At 43.5% G+C, this 21,019-nt stretch overlaps 1 protein-coding gene across 1 annotated transcript; it reads left to right on the top strand.

Moving 5' to 3' along the window:
* The first annotated feature begins 3,994 nt into the window (after window positions 1-3,994).
* Window positions 3,995-5,506, top strand: LOC147700489 (endogenous retrovirus group PABLB member 1 Env polyprotein-like). The gene has a single exon (XM_086928436.1). It carries the CDS (start codon window positions 3,995-3,997, stop codon window positions 5,504-5,506), a length of 1,512 nt encoding a protein of 503 aa, XP_086784562.1.
* Window positions 5,507-21,019: the final 15,513 nt, after the last annotated feature.

The following is a 21,019-nucleotide window of genomic DNA, read 5'->3' as shown; positions in this document are numbered from 1 at the left end:
TGGAGTTTTTCAAAATGGAGAGACCTGCCAAAGCTGTAAATTTTAAAACAAGAATATGTGGATTGATGACAAAAAACGTTTTTTATTATTATGCATTTTCCTGTTATTAAGTGCAATGATGTTTTTAATAGGATATGTACTGTTTTCTTTACAAGTGACCTTTGCACCGACTACATTGCCCATACCTCCTCCTACTATTTATGCACATTCTTTTCAACCCCTTCCTGAACATGAGTCAGCTAGGAGATTAGAGTTTATTAATAACTCCTTCATCCAGCTCTTGCACCAACACCAACTAGTAATGAACACGACTAACTGCTGGGTGTGTGGTCTTATGCCTCACACAACGGATAAAGGCATCCCTTACCTTGTCCTGCCATTCAGTCACAATGGCTCTGTGTGGGCATACAGGACAATGTTCATTTATGCACACGAAGTCTACCCCCTACGTTCTGTAACAGACAATCCTAAGAATAGTGCTCTAGTTAAGGGTATAGTGGATATGATTAAGGAAGATATTTCCTGTGAGACTATTCCTAGAGATGAGACACTAGTATACATAGGATGGAACGTGACCGGATATGGAGCTACTCTGAGTGAGAAACAGCAAGCTAAGAGATCTTCCCCGATTTGGATTGTACCCCATTAGGGTCACCTGTGTCTGCAAGGCACTGGCAAGAATCCCAGAGCTCAGTTAGGGAAGAGTGTCTGTACTGAAACGTACGTTTTTGCATCTCAGACTTCCCCTTCGTTTTTAGCAGCTAAGGGTACCTATTTCATCTGCCATGATAGAGCCTATACATGGTTGCCCCCTGACTTTTCGGGCACATGTTTTGTTTCGTTCCTGTTGCCTCCCACCTACACGGCTGCGGCAGATTACCATCGGACAAGGACAGTTAGGGGTGTCGTGAGTAAAGACGACACTGCGGAACAAGAGTTTGGAGATTTCGCAAAAGGTTTTCTGCCGTTTTGGGGGCCCATGGTTAACAGCAGAAACATAAGGCAATTAGCAAGGGTGGTTGAATCCACTGTGATTGAAACTGCTGGTGCCCTTAGTAACTTGACTGCTGAGCTCCAATCGGACCGTCTTATGACCCTTCAGAACAGGGTCGCATTAGATGTCATACTTGCAGACCGAGGTGGGGTATGTAAACTGATCCAATCGAGTTGCTGTGTATTCATTCCAGATAACGCTCCAACAGTGCACCAGGCTATCTCCAAAGTGCATAAAATTTCTGAATCTATTCATATGGATAAAGGGGATTGGTCTTTTATGGGATGGTTCTGGGAACTGATATCCGGCTGGGGATGGAAAATTCTAATGGTCATTGGGATGGTCTTAGCCATTCTCTTCCTGTTCTGTCTGTGCGTACAGTGCGCTCCTGCAATATGTGGCCTCTGTGCTACATCATGTGTAAGAAAGCCTGTGTCAAAAGACGAACTAAGTACCAGAATGATGTTGCAGCAACATCTCAATGACTTTAGGAATATAGACCTGGACTCAGATTGACATGAGATTAGGTTATATTGCCTATGTAAGGGCAAAAGGAATGTTTGTAGTTCTGAAAATTCTGGACTCGTGCAACAAACTTTGTCGCAACATGACGATTTTGGTGTCAAAAGACCGATAATGGCTAGTACACTATGCACAAGCATTTTCGTCATAATCAAGAAACGATTTCACCACGAAATCGCCATTTTCGTTTTTCAACCCTTGGGTTCCATTTTACGTTTGGCAGCCATTTTGTGAGTTGCCCTTCACATAGGCTTGTAACCACAGCTGAATTCGATATCAAAGGACACGTACACCTTAATTGACTTTTCTGTGACCTGGGCAAGCTGGAACCATTGCCCCAAGCCAAACCTGTTTGGTCAGTTTCTCTCCCAGTGGTCGGACAAGATAGCATCAAAGCACAACAGGCCATAAACTGTTTCCATCGCACACACCCCGCCTAAATCTTGCTCACACCTGTCCCTGCTCTTTTCTCTTCTTTTGCTTTATGATGAGGAGGAGCCCGGTTTTATTGAGGGTACACCGATATCTGATGAAAATGTTGGGCCTTGCCGGGTAATTGATCACAAACTGGACACACTAAATGTATACTTGTCATCATGACTCTGCTTTTTCTTTTGTAATGAAAATATGTGAATAGCTCACTGTAAATCCTAGAATGTTTGCACTGTAAACCTAAGAATGCTTGCCTAAAGCTTAAAAAACTGTATAAAAGAAGAAGCCAGGTTTTCTAAATTTGAGCAGTCTCCTGAGAACATACATGCTGTTGTACTTCTAGGACGTTTGTTACTTGGTTGCAGCCAATAAATTCGATCTTTGACTTCACCTAGAAGACTCGTGTTTCTGTGGTCTGAATCAGGAAAGTACTCGAGGTCTTTGGGTGTTGCCCTGACACCGCTGGGTTACCGGATCAGTACCGGTTCTGAAAAACCCAGTACCTCAAATGGTTGCTGGGTCGAATTGTCAGAGCATCAGAGATGGTTGCTACCCGATGCATACGTGCTTGCAGTGGTTACAATGGCTCATATCAGCGTGAAAGGGATTTGCAAGTTGTTGGCTCCAGTGTGGCAAAATGTTGGAATCCCTAAGTGTGCAGAGAACGTGGTTAAAAATTGCATGGTATGTCTGAAACACAATCCTGATAAGGGAACCCCAACTCCAGCTGGTCATTTTGCACCTCCTACGTATCCGTTTGAGGTTTTGCAGCTAGATTTCATACACATGGAGAGGTGCAACAATTTAAAATACGTACTCGTTGTTGTCTGTGCCTTCTCAAGATGGGTAGAAGCATATCCCCTAAAGGACAATACTGCCTTGTCCACAGCGAAAGCCCTTGTCAAAGAGTTTTCCCCTAGATTTGGAATGCCTAGAATGGTCTGGAGTGATAATGGGGGTGAATTTGTGGGACGAGTGATGAAGGAAGTGTGTGAAGGGCTAGGCATCAGACAAAAATTGCACGCTGCAAATCACCCCCAATCAGCTGGATTAGTAGAATGCTACAACGGCACCCTAAAACTAAAACTAGCCAAGATTCAAGCGAGCACTGGTCTTAAATGGCCTGACGCTCTGCCTTTAGCACTCCTATCTACCAGAATGACCGTGCATTCCAGAGTGAAACTTAGTCCCTATGAAATTGTTTTCGGCCGTCCGGCCAACATATGGGGGGTGCCCAGACCCACAAAGTTTAGTGAAATAGAGCACCCTGTTTTGCTTGACTATTTGTATGAATTGACGGCTAAATTCTGTGTTTTACACCAACAGGTCCATGACTCTCTGCCCCCGGTCTCTGAAGCTCCAGGCCATCAAATCGATCCTGGATCCTGGGTATTGGTGAAAAACTTCCAGCGAACAAAGAACGAACAGCCCAGGTGGACCGGCCCACACCTCGTCCTTCTTTCCACAAGATCAGCCGTTCGTGTGGAGGGAAAGAAGAACTGGATCCACGGGATCCATTGTAAACGGATCCCCCTGCCTTTGCCCTGTGACCGGTGGGTTCAGGAGGGTGTCGCCGACTCAGAGACTGAAAATGTGCCACGATTTGTACCTTTCAGTGATGCTCGTGTGAAAGGAACAATTACAGAACAAGAGAGTGACAATATTCTGCAACCAGCCGTACCATCATCAGCCCAATTGGACACTACAGAACCTGAAGCCTTGTTTCAAGACCATACAATACCGGGAAAACAACGGTATAATCTGAGGCCGAGAAATACGAACTAATAAAATTGGACTAATACATTTTTTTTCCCCTAAGTACTATTTTTGAAAGCGCAGCTCTCCCACCTGAGAAACTTGCTCATTTTTGTTTTTTCGAACCGCCATCCGGGTTCCGCTGCTAGGGCCGCGATTGCCCAAAGTCTTTGGGGTGCAGCTGGCGACGTTAGGTCGACAGTTCTGTTTGGTCTAAGGGAGTTGCCCTAAATCAACAGAAGCATTCCTTAGCAGAATCAACCTCCCATCGCGGGCAGCATCATAGAGAGGATGGAGGTTTTCAAAATGGAGAGCTCTGCCAAAACTGCGAACTTTAAAACAAGAATATGTGGATTGATGACAAAGAAATGTTTTTTATTATTATGCATTTTCCTGTTATTAAGTGCAATGATGTTTTTAATAGGATATGTACTGTTTTCTTTACAAGTGACCTTTGCACCGACTACATTGCCCATACCTCCTCCTACTATTTATGCACATTCTTTTCAACCCCTTCCTGAACATGAGTCAGCTAGGAGATTAGAGTTTATTAATAACTCCTTCATTCAGCTCTTGCACCAACACCAACTAGTAATGAACACGACTAACTGCTGGGTGTGTGGTCTTATGCCTCACACAACGGATAAAGGCATCCCTTACCTTGTCCTGCCATTCAGTCACAATGGCTCTGTGTGGGCATACAGAACAATGTTCATTTATGCACATGAAGTCTACCCCCTACGTTCTGTAACAGACAATCCTAAGAATAGTGCTCTAGTTAAGGGTATAGTAGATATGATTAAGGAAGATATTTCCTATGAGACTATCCCGAGAGATGAGACACTAGTATACATAGGATGGAACGTGACCGGATATGGAGCTACTCTGAGTGAGAAACAGCAAGCTAAGAGATCTTCCCCGATTTGGATTGTACCCCATCAGGGTCATCTGTGTCTGCAAGGTACTGGCAAGAATCCCAGAGCTCAGTTAGGGAAGAGTGTCTGTACTGAAACGTATGTTTTTGCATCTCAGACTTCCCCTTTGTTTCTAGCAGCTAAGGGTACCTATTTCATCTGCCATGATAGAGCCTATACATGGTTGCCCCCTGACTTTTCAGGCACATGTTTTGTTTCGTTCATGTTGCCTCCCACCTACACAGCAGCGGCAGATTACCATAGGACAAGGACAGTTAGGGGTGTTGTGAGTAAAGACGACACCGCGGAACAGGAGTTTGGGGATTTCGCAAAAGGTTTTCTGCCGTTTTGGGGGCCCATGGTGAACAGCAGGAACATTCGCCAATTGACGAGGGTAGTTGAATCCGCCGTGATCGAAACGGCTGGTGCCCTTAGTAACTTGACTGCTGAGCTCCAATCGGATCGTCTTATGACCCTTCAGAACAGGGTCGCATTAGATGTCATACTTGCAGACCGAGGTGGGGTATGTAAACTGATCCAATCGAGTTGCTGTGTTTTCATTCCAGACAACGCTCCAACTGTATACCAGGCCATCTCCAAACTGCATAAGATTTCCGAATCTATTCATGTGGATAAAGGAGATTGGTCTTTCATGGGATGGTTCTGGGAACTGATATCCGGCTGGGGATGGAAAATTCTGATGGTCATTGGGATGGTCTTAGCTATTCTTTTCCTGTTCTGTCTGTGCGTGCAGTGCGCTCCTGCAATATGTGGCCTCTGTGTTACATCATGTGTAAGGAAGCCTGTGTCAAAAGACGAACTAAGTACTAGAATGATGTTACAGCAACATCTCAATGACTTTAGGAATATAGACCAGGACTCAGATTAGCATGAGAATAGGTTAAATTGCCTATGTAAGGGCAAAAGGAGGGTTGTAGTTCTGAAAATCCTGGACTCGTGCAACAAACTTTGTCGTAGCACGACAATTTTTATATCAAAAGACCGATAATGGCTAGTACACTATGCACACGCATTTTCGTCATGATCAAGTAACGATTTCACCCCGAAATCGTCATTTTCGTTTTTGAACCCTTGGGTTCCATTTTACGCTTGGCAGCCATTTTGTGAGTTGTCCTTCACATAGGCTTGTAACTTCAGCTGAATTCGATGTCAAAGGACACATACACCATAATTGACTTCTCTGTGACCTGGCCAAGTGGAAGCCACTGCCCCAAGCCAAACCTGTTTGGTCAGTTTCTCTCCCTGTGGCCGAACAAGATAGCATCAAAGCACAACAGGCCATAAACTGTTCCCATCGCACACCCCCCCGCCCAAATCTTGCTCACACCTGTCCCTGCTCTTTTCTCTTCTTTTGCTTTATGATGAGGAGGAGCCCGGTTTTATTGAGGGTACACCGATATCTGATGGAAATGTTGGGCCTTGCCGGGTAATTGATCACGAACTGGACACACTAAATGTGTACTTGTCATCATGACTCTGCTTTTTCTTTTGTAATGAAAATATGTGAATAGCTCACTGTAAATCCAAGAATGTTTGCACTGTAAATCTAAGAATGCTTGCCTGAAGCTTAAAAATCTGTATAAAAGGAGAAGCCAGGCTTTGTAAATTTGAGCAGTCTCCTGAGAACATACACACCGTGTTGTTGTACTTCTAGGACGCTTGTTACTTGGTTGCAGCCAATAAATTCGATCTTTGACTTCACCTAGAAGACTCGTGTTTCTGTGGTCTGCATCAGGAAAGTACTCGAGGTCTTTGGGTGTTGCCCCTGACACCGCTGGGTTACCGGATCAGTACCGGTTCTGAAAAACCCAGTACCTCAGTTTGAGAATCAGAGACGGAGTCAGGCGTGTTCTCGATGGTGAATATAAGTTGCAGGTCATCTGCGTAATAAATATGCTCTCATTTCTTTCTCTTAAGACCGGATCAGAGGAAGTAAATATAGATTGAACAGGTGCGGGGCTAATGATGATCCCTGTGGCACAGTTAGACTTCACCTAAGATGCAGTGAAGTGGGAGAGGTGAGCAGACTAGGACCGATCTTCCAAGAAGGATGAGATCCAGCTAAGAGCCAAACCCTGAAGTCCTGCGTGCCTGGCACGCTCCATCAGAATTCCATGGTCAACCGTGTCAAATGCAGCGGACAGATCCAAAAGCACCAGGACCTGAGGGGTGCCCCAGTCGGCTTCCTTTCTTAATTTGTATGGTACAGTCAAATGTACTGCCTCAGTTGAATGAGGGGGACGAAACCCGCTTGGAGGGGATCAAGGAAATGAGACTGTTTCACCACATGGGGCTCCTGTACCTTCGCCAAATAGGGAAGCAAAGATATGGGGCAATAGTTAAGTAGGGTCAAGGGACCAGCCCCAGGCTTTTTCAAAAGGGGAACTATGGTAACTTTTTTAAAGGGTTGTGTAAGCAGATAACCTAACCACTCTATAGGGTCAGACCAAACGTATTCCATCACTCACTCAGTTGGGCATTTGCGCATAGCTTGAAGTAATAAGTAATAGTTTCTAGTGACATTTTTGTTGTTGTTGTAGGAAGGGTCACCCTGTTTGGACCTAATGAGGCAGTTATGGGCTAGAACAGAAGGTGGGCAGCGTCAGTGCTTTGCACGCATTCAGAATGTATTTCCTGCCAGTATCTAGTATTATTATATTGACGACAATGTCCGTATATTCCTAAACACTAAATAATTGGGAAATAAACACTGAAGGCATTGCTTAGGTATTGTCATTCTTCCTTGAGGGTTCAATGCTTTAGGCAAAGAAATCCAACATATCCTCATGTTTGTTTCCTCGACGATTTTGGGCTTGTTTTTTGGTTTAGCATAGCAATGGAACATTTCTATTAAGAGACGTGACCTTTACTGATTAAGTCGTATCACCTGTCCTATTCCAACAAGTGTTTTTGGGTCAGTTTTCTGAGCCTGTTTCTTGACATCTTCCACACAGTATTAGACTATATCAGGTCTTTGACCAACTGACTACAACAGCACCGGAAGCCACCGGCTCAAATTAAGCACCGGGCTACATTCTGTTATGGCAACCGAGACATTACCTGGTGCTTGTATGAACTCTGCTATGAGAAATGTTGGTCAGTCCCAGTATTTGACACAAACATTGAATACTTTCTGTAGCAGAAACAATATATATAAAATAAGTGAAAAAATATGTTTAGGAATAATTAATAAAATAGGATACATTTCAGCCCTTTTAACCCCTATGCAGTATTGTAAAAAAAACTTTCCAAATAGATGTTTCCAAGTACTTCTCACAAAATAAGTTACTAATGCGGAAAATGATCATTCTAGCAAGTAGAGCGTTTCACTCGGAAAAGCACATCTACCAAAATGTCAGCAATCCTACAAATTGTTTCACATCCTGAGCCTCTATCTCTTTGTTTCTTCGGGGGCTGCCAGGAGCTCTTCGGTGGGGGTGAATCACTGACATATTGTGTTCAGATAACTCTACACCAGTTGGAAAGTGCCACAAAGCGCCTGATCTGCCCCAGTAAAATAGCTCCCTTAGTTAGAATATTTGCAAATAGCTTTGTTTATATCATTTGGTATTGGCGCTTGTAGTGAGCACAGAGCGTATGTTGCTACAACTTATATGTAGCAGTGCTTTATAGATGAATCTGGTGTGACGCTTCATTAATAGTCTGTAAAAGTATTACTGAACACTAAGCGCCCCATTAGTATGGCGGATACCAGTGGGAAATGGGACCGCCCGCAATGCTAGAGGCGGTCCCACACATCCCATTAGGGTGCCCCCGCCACACTTTACCAGTGCTTCCCGCATTTTTAACATTGTGGCAGCACCGCCTGACGCAATGCTAAAAATGCATGTTGTGCTTTTCAATGCACAAAGTGACAGGCACCGTGCGGTGCCTGCCACATTGGTCATTGAAAGGCAGGGGGTACCATAGGTGCCCCCCCATGTGCACCCCCCCCACCCCCTGGAGTCCTCGAGGGTCCGCAACGGGCCCCCCAAGGAGACAAAAAAATCCTGTTCTTAAGTTGGCGAAATGAGAAGAAAGGCATTATTTCTCCTTGTTTGTGCTTTTTCCATGTGTGCTGCCTTGTGCAGCACACATGCAAACAGTAAAATGCCATGGTGTGTTTATGTGTAGGAAAGTGACGCTTCTTGTGCATAAACAATCTTTTTAAAAAAATCAATGTTGTCACTTTCATGTATGCTGCATGAAGCAACACGCATGAAAGTGACAGGATGGCATTTTAGGATTGTTTGTGTGCAGAAAGGGTCACCTTCCTACACATAAAAAAATCTTCTCCTGCTCGCAAACACCCTTGTCCTACGTTGCAAGGGTGCCTGCGTTGGCGCTAAGTTGGTAAATTTAGCGCCATCACAGGGGGAAACGCAAGGCTGCACCACATTCTTGTAAATATGTTGCTGCCTTGCGTTTCAGAAGTTGAGGAGAGAGGCGTTAAGCAGGAAAGGCTGACGCCTCTCTTCTCCACCTCCTTTTACATATCCCCCCAAGTGTCACCCTGTGATCTGGGCATCTCCCACCAAAGGTCACTCAAAGAGTTTTAGCTCTGCTTTAGTTTTCGATCTTGTTCATTTGATCCTCCAGTAGCACAGTGGAACTTAGGGGCATATGTACAAGCCCACAACACAACTCAGAGATTACCCCTTTTGGGAAAGCCCAACCCCTGCGGTCTCCAGATTGGTGGCCGCCAGAGTTAGGCAGGGGCCGACCCCTAGCAAGGTAGTAAGAAACCTGGGAATCAAGTTAGATCAGGAACTGAATATGAAAGACCAAGCCCCACCTACAGCGGGCACTTGTCTCTACTGCTGCGCCTATTGTGGGAAGCTTTTCCATTTCTCCCCTTATTTGCTAGGAAGACCTTGGCACGGACTCTCGTCGTGAGTCGACTGGATTACGGAAACACGCTACAGGCCGCTGCCAATGAGTCTCTACTATCAAAACTACAGGTCGTTTCAAATCACCGCAGCCCGGTTAATTTGTAATCAACCACCAACACCGGTATCTGCTCCCCTCATAAAGTCCCTGCACTGGATGCCGGTAAAGAACAGGCTGCCGACCCTATAAAGCCGGGCTGGGCAGGGGTCCCGAGTATCCTTGGCAAAGGTCCAAACGATATCCCCCCGCTAGGATTCTGCGCTCCAGCGAGAATGAACCGCTGTCAGGCCCCGTCTCCGACGGTCTCGATGGGGGGGAAGATCTTTTTCTTGTCTGGCCCTCACCCTTTGCAACAAACTGACATTTCATGTCAGAACCTGTCCTGACTCTAATAAATGTCGGAAGACACCAAAAACTGTTCTGTTTTAACTCAGTTTTAATCTGTTTTACTGACAGTGTGCTGGGATCCCCCATAGAGGGTGATTCGCACATGTTATTGAATTAGTTCATTACTTCATTCATTTAATCATTTGTCTAGAGTAGGATTTCTCCAGACTAGGTGAAACCTTCGGGAACGGGAACAGCTGCAGGGCCCCCTTTCAGACCTGTCAATCCGTTAAAATATTGATGGAGAGCTAAGTCACATGACGTCAATCTGTCAAAATTGTAAAATCAAGATTTTGTTATTGATCAAAGAAAACTAATGAGCCCCACACCATGGGAGTTTTCTTCCATGATTTGAGGTAATTACACGTATTTTCTGCCCCTTGCTGCTAGGTTTTTCACGGTTGGAAGCCACGGTAACAATTGGTTACTCGACCACCCACTCTAAATCGAGGGGTGGTTGAATGGCCAAACCTCCTAAGGCCCTTACCCTGTTGGGCTGTAGGAGGAGTGTGGGGTGGATTTATATGTTGGCGCTGTGTAAAGTCTAATGCTACGGGGACAGAGTATGAACACCGCCAACATAGTGGTCTGCCGTCTGAATGAGCCCGGATCACAGGCCCAAGACCATCTCCCCTTCAGGAAGCAGCTCAAGACCTGGCTGTTCGAGCAGTAATATACCCTCCTCCCCCAGCGCCTTGAGACCCTCCCGGGTGAGTAGCGCGCTTTACAAATGCCGTGATTGATTGATTGGCTACAGCAGTGACTACTCCCGCACCGCCAGAGACAAACCACTCCGAGGGAGTAAGCGTTGAGGGATAAATGGCTGTATGTCTGTCTGCCCAATCAGGATGGGCGGACATGTAGACATTTCTTTACTGTCCGTCACTGCCAGACAAACCCTGGGGGTGGGGGATAGTAACATGTAAATATTCCCCCTCCCTTTCCTGTCATGGGAGATAACTCCCACAGCATTGGTAGAAATATTTTTTATTTTGAAAAAGAAAATTCAGTTTTGGGAATTTTTTCTGTAAAATAAAAAAGAACTGTCTAGTGCAGCCGTGCATGATTAAGCAATATGCGTTGACATGAAGCGCCAGGCAGCAGTTCTTGCCAATGCTTTATGAATGACTGCAACCTTGGCGACCATTTATAAATTGGGCAGGAGGTCTCGCTACCAGGGGGACAGAGTAATTTACTCCACCCCCTTGGCAGGACAATGGGCTGTCTGCAAATATACAGTCCTGCCACTATGTTATAACTGTTCCTCCCTACTGCCAGGATACACAGTCATAAACACTGTTATCAGTCTCTTTTCACTCTTGATGAGAGTGCGCGGCAGGGACAGGCGAGGAGCTCTACATACAGCCAGTGTGATCCTGAGCAAACACACGCAGATTCGTCTGTCACACCCTCCTCAGTTGGCTCAGAAGCTCAGGAAAGATGAGGCCAGATGTACCTGAGCCTAGGTAACCAGATGTCGAGGCTTTCTGTGACCGTCCCACTTTCTGAGCATCTGTCCTGGCGTCTGACACTTTTTACCAAATCAACTGTGGGTCCCAGTTTTCAGAGGTCACACAAGGAAGAAGATTGCACATAAAATGTTGCTCCTGATCACAGGGTGGACCCTCTCTTGTGACACTGCTGAGCAACAGTTGCTGCGATATCTCACTGTACCGCGGGAGAAAGCACAACAGACACTTGTGAGATGCAACGACGTGTTATGTTATACAGAGTGGTCTCTAAAGTTAGTGGGTGTTGGAAACAGCTGTCTTCCTCTTTCTTGTATGTTCCCTCATTTTGACCTCCTTAGTTAAGAATTCGCTGTAAGACCGAGAGCTGTGCCTGGCTTCGATGACATATTCTCAGAATGGACCTCTTGTGCTCTGTATAAAACTAGGAAAGACTTCCAGCAGGTCCAGATGTGATACGAGAGAGAGCAGCACTGAAACATAGACTTCACGTGGCAGCCCGGCCAGTGGTGCCCACCTCACAGAAGAGACCGGGTGGGTCCCTCATCCTGCATCCTCTGCTTTGTAGTGAGAGCGGGGGATGTCTCATTGGAACGCACCTGTGCCAACGTGGCGCGCTCACCCACAAATGGGTCCCACCGGAATGTGCGTAACCATCAGATAAATGCCCTCTGCATGGAATCGCCCCAGTCACCCCCCTTTGAAGCAGCGACCCTGAAGACTGGACCCAAGCTCTCGGATGTCCAGGGTTTGGCAGAGAGCAGCAGGGGTCAGCGCGGTAGCATCGCCAGGCGTCCCTATAATCCAGTCCTGGCTGCCAAATAACAAGGTAAGAGGCTTACCCCTCCCACCCCAGGCTCTGAAAGCAGACCAAGCTTGGCAGGAAAGCACCAGGCCAATGGGGGCCCAGGTAATTATTTGAACCCCCCTAGGGGGGCACCACCACATCTGGGCTGGGCAGGACATGTGTTAAAAGGAATCACTGACTAAATATTGAGGGACAAAATATAGACTACCCAAAATATCGATGCCAAAATATCTACAGATAAAATATCAAATTCCTGTCTACAAACAGGTAAGGTCCAAAATATCGAATCCAAAATATAGTTTAAAAATATATACTTTTTAAAAATATCGAATTTCTTAAAAATAATGTAAAAGTAAAAAAATATTAAAAATAAATAGCTGAAATATACTTAAAAATACTTAAATTACCTTACAATTATTAAATAATTAATTTAACTTATAAAAAAAACATACAATCATAAATGTAAAACACATATATATATATATTAACATAATATTAATAAAAAATACACAATATTATTACCGTAGGATAGCCGGAGTGTAAAAATTACTATTCCCACTCCAGAGAGTGCAACAGTAGGGAAAGCGTTGGATAGCGTAGGGGTAAAAATTACTATTCCCACTCCAGTGAGTGCAACAGTAGGGAAAGCGTTGGATAGCATAGGGGTACATTTTAGTATTCCCACTGTAGTGAAAATAAATTGATATAATTCACATAAATATCAATTAATCAATTAATAAAAATTAATTACCAATTAAGAATTAAATAATTACCAATAAATAAATTAACATATTTAATTAATTATAATTAAATTACTTCTCACCCTATTCCCCTATAAAACCACAACCCGCTACAGAAAATAAATTAATATTATTCACATAATTATCATTTAATCAATTAATAAAAATTAATTATCAATTAATTAATTACCAATTAAAAACTTAATTAATGATTCATTCAAAATAAATACCAATAAATTAATTAACATATTTAACTAATTATAATTAAATTACTTCCCACCCTATTCCCCTATAAACCCACAACCCACTACAGAAAATAAATTAATATTATTCACACAATTATCATTTAATCAATTAATAAAAATTAATTATCAATTAATTAATTGCCAATTAAAAATTAATTAACAATGTATTCAAAATAAATACCAATAAATACATTTACATATTTAATTAATTATAATTAAATTACTTCCCACCCTATTTTCCTATAAACTCACAACCCGCTACAGAAAATAAATTAATATTATTCACAAAATTATCAATTAATGAAAATTAATTCTATTAATAATTAATTAATTACCAATTAAAAATTAATTAACGATTCATTCAAAATAAATACCAATAAATTAATTAACATATTTAATTAATTATAATTAAATTACTTCCCACCCTATTCCCCTATAAACCCACAACCCGCTACAGAAAATAAATTAATATTATTCACATAATTATCAATTAATAACAATTAATTATCAATTAAGAATTAATTAATTACCAATTAAAAATTAATTAACAAATTATTCAAAATGAATACCAATACATTAACTAACATATTTAATTAATTATAATGAAATTACTTCCCACCCTATTCCCCTATAAACCCACAACCCGTTACAGAATTAAATTACGCAAAAATTAAATAACATAAAATTAATTACTTAAAATAAATTACAAAAAAAATACACTTTTCACACATATACTAACATACAAAACACTTAAAAAAATTGATATTATTAAAAATTCGATATTTTTAATAACCTATAATATGTACTTCAATATTTTGACTTTCTGTATTTATAAAATCGATATTACATTACTTACCTTAAAAACGATATTTATGATGTCTATATTCTGTCCATTCGATATTTTGTCCATTCTATATTTTGGAGTCGATATTTGTGTTACTCGATATTTTGGACTCGATATTTTGACCATACACCGGTTTAAAGACTTCATTGCCCTTAGAAAGGCTCTAGTCAAGGAGCAGGGGCAGTGTACCAGAATCTGCAAAAGAAGGAGCTCGTAGGAGAACTTTTGTTCAAGGACATCTGAAGCAAGGGGGGCACTAGAGGGCGTGCATGCAAGATGGCCGCAGTAATGTGAGGCACAATGCTGCTCATAAATGGGCTGTGACTGATTGGAGCAGCAGGTACGGAATCTGCTTTCACGCAGAAACACAGATGCATCTTTGGAAGAATCTCCCCACAAAATATTTGCAAGACAGGCTGGCAGTCATCTAGCTCAGAGCTGGGAAGGCATGGCCTTCCGGGGCCTATGAACGCAAGAGGCTGAGTGGAGCCTCTATGAGTAACACCACAGCCAGGCTGAGACCAACGCAAGCCTCCCTCACATTGCCGTGCAGGTGAGGAGTGTGCTAGGATTGTGGCAGCTCCCAATGGTGAGGATTGGAGACACGATCTTGACTGCATATGGCCTGGCCCACGAGGGATGGAAAGCCTTTGATCCGCACTGGTGCCAACAAGCAAAACTGGACCGGCGCCCTGAGTAGCTGACGAGAGACTGCAGAAGGAGAAGGACAGGGAAAATGCATGGTCGGGGTGCCTGATCGCTTGGCGGCCGAGCCACAGGCCAAACTCACTTGGAATTGGACGGTCAATGAGTAAAGACGCGGCTGTGTGGGCTGCGGCAACACACCGGCCCATATCTCTAATCCCTCATCAGTGTACGTCAAGAGGGATGAGGCTATCTGCCTTGACACCCGATGTTGGGGCCCTAACACTGTGGAGGGTAGAGCATACTCAAAGAAGACATGTCAGCGTGAGAAGCCCTCGCAGCCAAAGATAATGACTGCGAACGCCTCATGGCTCACGCTTCATAATGGCAAAGTTCCAGCAGTAGCGGCCCAAATGAGATTCACATAACGCCTAAAAACACAGCAGTTTAAGTGAGCGCAGAACCAGCAACTGATAAAGATGGGCAGAATGGAGACGAAACAAGTTAAACTAGTGTTCGACCATTGGAAGCTGCCCCGAACTCAAGGAGAAGGTGATCAGCAAACGACGGACCAACTCTCCAAGGCCCCGCAATCCCCCAATGAAGACCTCAAATCCCTCTTGCCAACTATGAAGCACAGTCTCACCTAAGTAGAAACTAAAATCGACTTCATGTGTAGCCAAATAGACTTCATGGCCAAAAAACTAGAGAAACATGACAGTCGTATTGGGGGAGCGGAACAGAGAATATCTGACCTGGGTGATATATCAGCAGCCAGAATAACACAATTAACTCAAATGGATTGCTTGTTAAAAATCATCACTGCTAAAAATGAAGACCTAGAAGCGCGCTCCAGGTGCAACAACATTCGTATTTTAGGAGTGCCGGAAAGCTGGCAATACTGGCAGGACGGAGGACTATGTCGATCAGATGTTACGAGCCACCTTTGGAGCTGATGCCTTCTCTGTGGAATTGGTGCTGGAGGGGGCACATCGATCGTTAGGACCAAGACCATCCCGGGAACTACTTCCAGGCCCATCATCAATATTTGAGACCACAATACAGCCCTGTGACTGGCTAGGCCGAAACAGCAAATCACATTTGAAGGGCACGCTTTTGCATTATACCCTGATTTTATTATGGCAGTTCAAAAGGCCAGGAGGAAATTTGTACCGGAGAAAAAGAAGCTTCACCAGGTGCAAATTGACTATGCAAAGATGTATCTGGCACTCCCTTGAGTTACCCATCAGGGGAAACAGCACTTATTCACCAATCCTCGGCAGGTGGAGGATTTTCTCAAATGCACTAGGAGAAACCTGGCCAGTCGAGAGAGGGGTGGTCAGGGTGACTGCTTACCATCATCGATGTCAGAGATCGAGTAAATGAACTCCCGGGGGACTGGTCGTGAGCATTCCTGTGAGCCGTACAAGCGGTACTGACACTGTGGTACGAGGACCAGAAAAATACTGTTGGCGATGTGTAGGATTTAATCATCGTTATTGCTTTTCTGCTCTTACTTGTGTAGCTTATTGAGCATAACACTCTTCCCGGAACCCCCCCCCCTCTCCCTACTCCCATCACCATGTGGGGAGGGAGTGGATTGCAGTGCCCTCTGGTGTTGCCTCGGAAGGTGATCCCGCTCTTCTATTTTTATTACCCTTCTATTGGGTTAAGTTCCTTCACCTAAATGTAGTTGTAAATGTACATGTATTTATATAGCGCAAATCACCGACCTGGTATCTAAGCGCTTGCTTAGGGAACCCGTCCTGGTATTCCCCTGTGAGATAACCCCGGCAGGGTATCCACAAGGTGAAAGCCAGGCATCCCACCGCGAGGGGCCGTTTTGGAGATTAAGCAAGCTATTGCCCAGAGTCGCAGAGTGTGAACCCGTGAGTCGAGTAGGCACCGGAGCGATAATTGTCAAGTCCGTGGAATTTTGAGCCCAAGACCCGCCGAGGCCGAGGTGGGGAATTGAACCCTGGTCCAGGGCCGATCTCAGCTTCCGGGTCTGCCGCCTCTAACCCCTGAGCCACACTTCTCCACCTACTCTTCCTTCTGTGCCTTTGCCTTTCTCTCCCTCCTAGCTTACTGCTGGAAGCACTTGTATTGATCATTCATGATTGGGGAGGACGCGTTGAGTTCTCTACTTAGGCTGTTGTTCGCTGATGCTCCTGTTCAGGGGGTGGGTATAACGACTTCAGTAAGTTAGGGTTGTCGCTGTGGGAGGGGGGAGGTAAGGGATTACATTTGTTGGAGCTCATAGAGCACAATGTGGTCAGAAATGCATTGGAATCACTATAGTATGTACATGTGGGGAGGACCTATTGTTACGACAGCTTAATTGTTTACCCACTTTTACTACTCCGATTACAGAACAAAAGAGCCTTGAAATACGCTTCATGACCTGGAATGTTATGGGTCTGGGAAATCCACAAAAAACTAGCAAGTCCTGGCTTATTTAGATAGGAAGAATATTCACATAGCAATGTTACAGAAGATACATCTCACCTCAAAAGCGCCTCTTAGGTTTGCTGCTCGGTGGGCGGAACATAGGTGTTTTGCTTCTTACTCTACCTATTCTAGAGATACGGCGATTCTGGTCATAAAGCATACACCATACATATCTATGAGATGTCTGCAGGATCCTCAGGGCTGATATAGTCATATGCGGGGCAAACTGGCTTCTTATTCCTTTACATTCGTGAGCTGCTATTGGCCTCTTACTGATGATCCATTCTTTTTGCCAACTTATGGGGCAAAATATTGGCTATTGGGTCTACCTACGTGATTTGGGGAGGAGACTTTAACACGTCGCTAGAATCTGCATATGATAGATCGCATTCCCAACCACATCATTACACCAGCACCCAGCAGCTAGTACAAAATATTATTAAAAAGAATTGCCACTTAAATACCTGGAGATACTTGCACCCGGGGCAAAGAGAGGGAACTCATTATGCCATGGTGAACTCTACATGGTCAAGCCTTGATTACTGGGTGGTGTGTGAAGGGCTAGGCCCTTGACTGTGCTGGGTCGAGCATCTGACACGTACATACTCAGACCACACCCCGGTGGAACTGAGACTCACCCCTCCGGTCACGTGTGTTCGCCATATGGCCTTGTGCTTAAACCTAATAATATTATTTTACACTGTATTCCAAATAGAAACGGAATGGGAATTTCTTTTTCGTGGCAAATACTTTAAAGCCCACTGGCATGGTGAGGGGAGAGGGCAGGAAGGGCACTAGCTGACCATATCCACACTCCTTGATTCTCCAATTATGTATTGGAAATTCAGGAATCAGGGGGAGCAATAATTAAGGACATGCCTGATGTACTCCGAACATTTACGACTTATTACTCCTCCCTTTACACTTCAAAAAGACAGCACCCAATCACACTGTCACCTAGTTCCTATCTTGAAAAATGTATACGAGGAGGCCAAGGAGACCGGAATACACCCCCCCCCCCCTCCCTCGACCCACTCCCACCATGCGGGAAACTGCAATTATTTCACTGCTCAGGTTGGGGAGTCATATAGGCCCCTTTCCCTGATTAACTGTGACATAAATATTTTAGCCAAAATACTACCCATTAGGTTAAGCCTCCTAATGGACACACTTGTGCTACCAGACTGTAGCAAGGATCCTGTTCTCCCACAGAACTGTGCATAGAGACCTGGAACCTCAGCGAATTAGGGTGTCCCAAAACTCACCTTAGTACCCAGAATCCCCTAACCGGGCTAGCTACAGTGTCTCATTGGTCCTTTCAGATTCCCAATGCTTAGACAAACCAGAACATGACTCTTAGAGTACCTCAGGTCACGTGGAACACATGAACACTCTTTCGTTATACAATCATTACAAACCAGAACAAGGAGTAATAGAGGACACGTGCGCATTTGAAATATTTATTTACTCATGCAGTGTTCTCAAACGCAGTATCTTAGATAATACAAGCAAACATATTATAAGAATCACAGTTAGCAGCATAGTTACTAGTCCATAGAATGCAAACTGTGACAACATGCTGAAATGAATAGGAGTTAACAACTGAGATAAATTGAAAAGCCCTCATAAACGCTGCGTATCTCGAGAAGCGGTATATCTTATTCTCCGCCCCACGCAAGCGTTATGGCAACAGTCATTGGGCTTATTCAGTCAGTATCTTGCCAGCCTCACCCGAGGCAATCTCTGGTTTTTTCGTGGCAGTATCCATAGAAAAAGGGGTTACCCCACTGAAGCTGAATGATAAGTAAAATAGTATGCAAGTGATTATAAGTTTTATTCGGATCAATTGACCACTAATTAAAAATTAATTGGTATGCTCTGGGGATAATTAGGAATCCTTAGCATAAGTCATTTGTACAAAAAAATAACGTCAACATGTTTCTGCTCTATCGGCCCGAGGGTCTAAGAGCTTTCGTCAGGACATATAAACAGAAATACACACAGTGAATAAAGAAGCTAATGTCACTATTTGTGACTTCGAAGGGTCTCTATTATTTGATAGTCTTACCCATGAAGGTTTTCAATTTACACCTAAGGAATTAGAAAAAATGAATAAATGGGGGTAACTTATGGCCTTTTAACAATTTCATGTTAAAAACGTGGTCTAAATAACATGCATTGTGTTAGTCAGCACTTTGCGCGCTTTTATAGAAACATTTTGTGCAATTTTTAAAGAAGCACACAACAATAGTGACATCATGGTGAGTTTAAGCAGGGGGGAAGGTGATATACATAATATGCAGTGCACACTAGACTATGTGGTATGTTAAATCATACCGCTGAATTAGGAAGAACCTCGATGGAAAGGGGGGAGGTGGGAATGCAAAATCGCTCTTTTACATGAGTTTGCGTTTATCAATACCTCGTGAAGAGGTCTTACCTTAGGTAGTGATTTTGACCATGGTACAACACAGACACTTCATCTTGCACAATATCTACAACAGAAGACACAATATTATTTAACGTGTAAATGCGGGAAGAAAGCATGTTAATACTATTATCTACCACTGCTAGCACTTTTTCTAAATTAGCCTGATCAATAGCTCTAAGGCGTGTAGCAGCCTCAATTTGTGATGTTTTCCAGATTTCATTGTAAATCGCATATACTCATCTTTTAGATCTACCACTAGCCGGGCCTTTTATGAAATCGTTTAAATCTAAATCCTCGGTTAACTTTGATAGATGCAACTTCACCGCAGCCAAGGTAGAATGTTTCAGCCAATTCTGACATAATCTTCCTACTGAATAAGTGGTGACAGAATGGTCAGAATCAAAACGGGGATCAGGTCGGACCTGTGTAAATCCATCAGCTAAACCCAGAAAATGACGCTGACAAGAATCAGACGTTTTGTGCCACATCAGCCAACCTTTTGGATCCAAACTGGATATGTTAAAGGAAGAATTTTGCAAAAGCGCTTGCAATTCCCTAATGGAAAACTGTGTAATATTATTCCATCCAGAATATTCTTCTAGATCAGGGACGGTAGGTGTGTTTAATGTTTTAGAAGTAGCCAATCCAAAGCATGTTGTTTGCGAAATACTAGAATTCAAAAACAACATGATTCGGGATGAGACATGCGTGGTGCAAAGCCTCAGTGCCTTGTACCTGCCATCTTTTAGAACCCCAAACTGATTTAAGGTCAATAGTTTCCTTCCATAGCTCGTAGCCTTCTATAGCCAGCTTGTCTAGAAAGGGCTCCGAATATAACAATTTAGTATCGGTAAGTCTAACCTTGGACATGGACTTCTGTGTCATTTTAAAATAAAAAGACTCGGGATTGGACTGATTAAAATCAGTAAAATAAATGTACTTCTTCAAAAAAGTACTCGAACTGCCTTGTTTAGGAGCTGGGCAATGCTCCCACTGGGTATAATTTACAGTACTCCTCCTAGAACTTGTTTTATGCAGATAATGGTTGCCAAAATGTTGGAAACAAAATAATTCTCCATAATTAGCAGAATCTAAGTACAAATCCTCAGCATCAAAAGCAGCATAATATTTTAAATCAGAAAACAATGCTTCTACGGCCTGAATATCCCAATCATCAGAACGTATGTTTTGTTAAACCACATCACCCATATTAACTCAGAACACATTAGGGACATTAACCACCTCAGTGGGGCCATGGATTTGAAATTTAACTGAATCCCACACAATCCCATCAAGGACAGGCCAAGCAGTGATGTTAACAAAAGTCAAGCCTCTCCTCAGTCTGTGTGCTGAATGCGACGAGGAAAGGGGGGCCAAAGTTCCATTAAGATGTTGAATGCATGTTCTCTCCTCGACATAGTGCCCATCAAAATAAAACACAAAACCAATTGACATAAAAAGGTAAATTGAA

The sequence above is a fragment of the Lissotriton vulgaris genome, chromosome 7, assembly GCF_964263255.1.
Source record: "Lissotriton vulgaris chromosome 7, aLisVul1.2, whole genome shotgun sequence".
Classification (NCBI taxonomy): domain Eukaryota; kingdom Metazoa; phylum Chordata; class Amphibia; order Caudata; family Salamandridae; genus Lissotriton; species Lissotriton vulgaris.
Note: the sequence above shows the minus strand (reverse complement) of the source record. Positions and strands in the feature narration are given on the sequence as shown.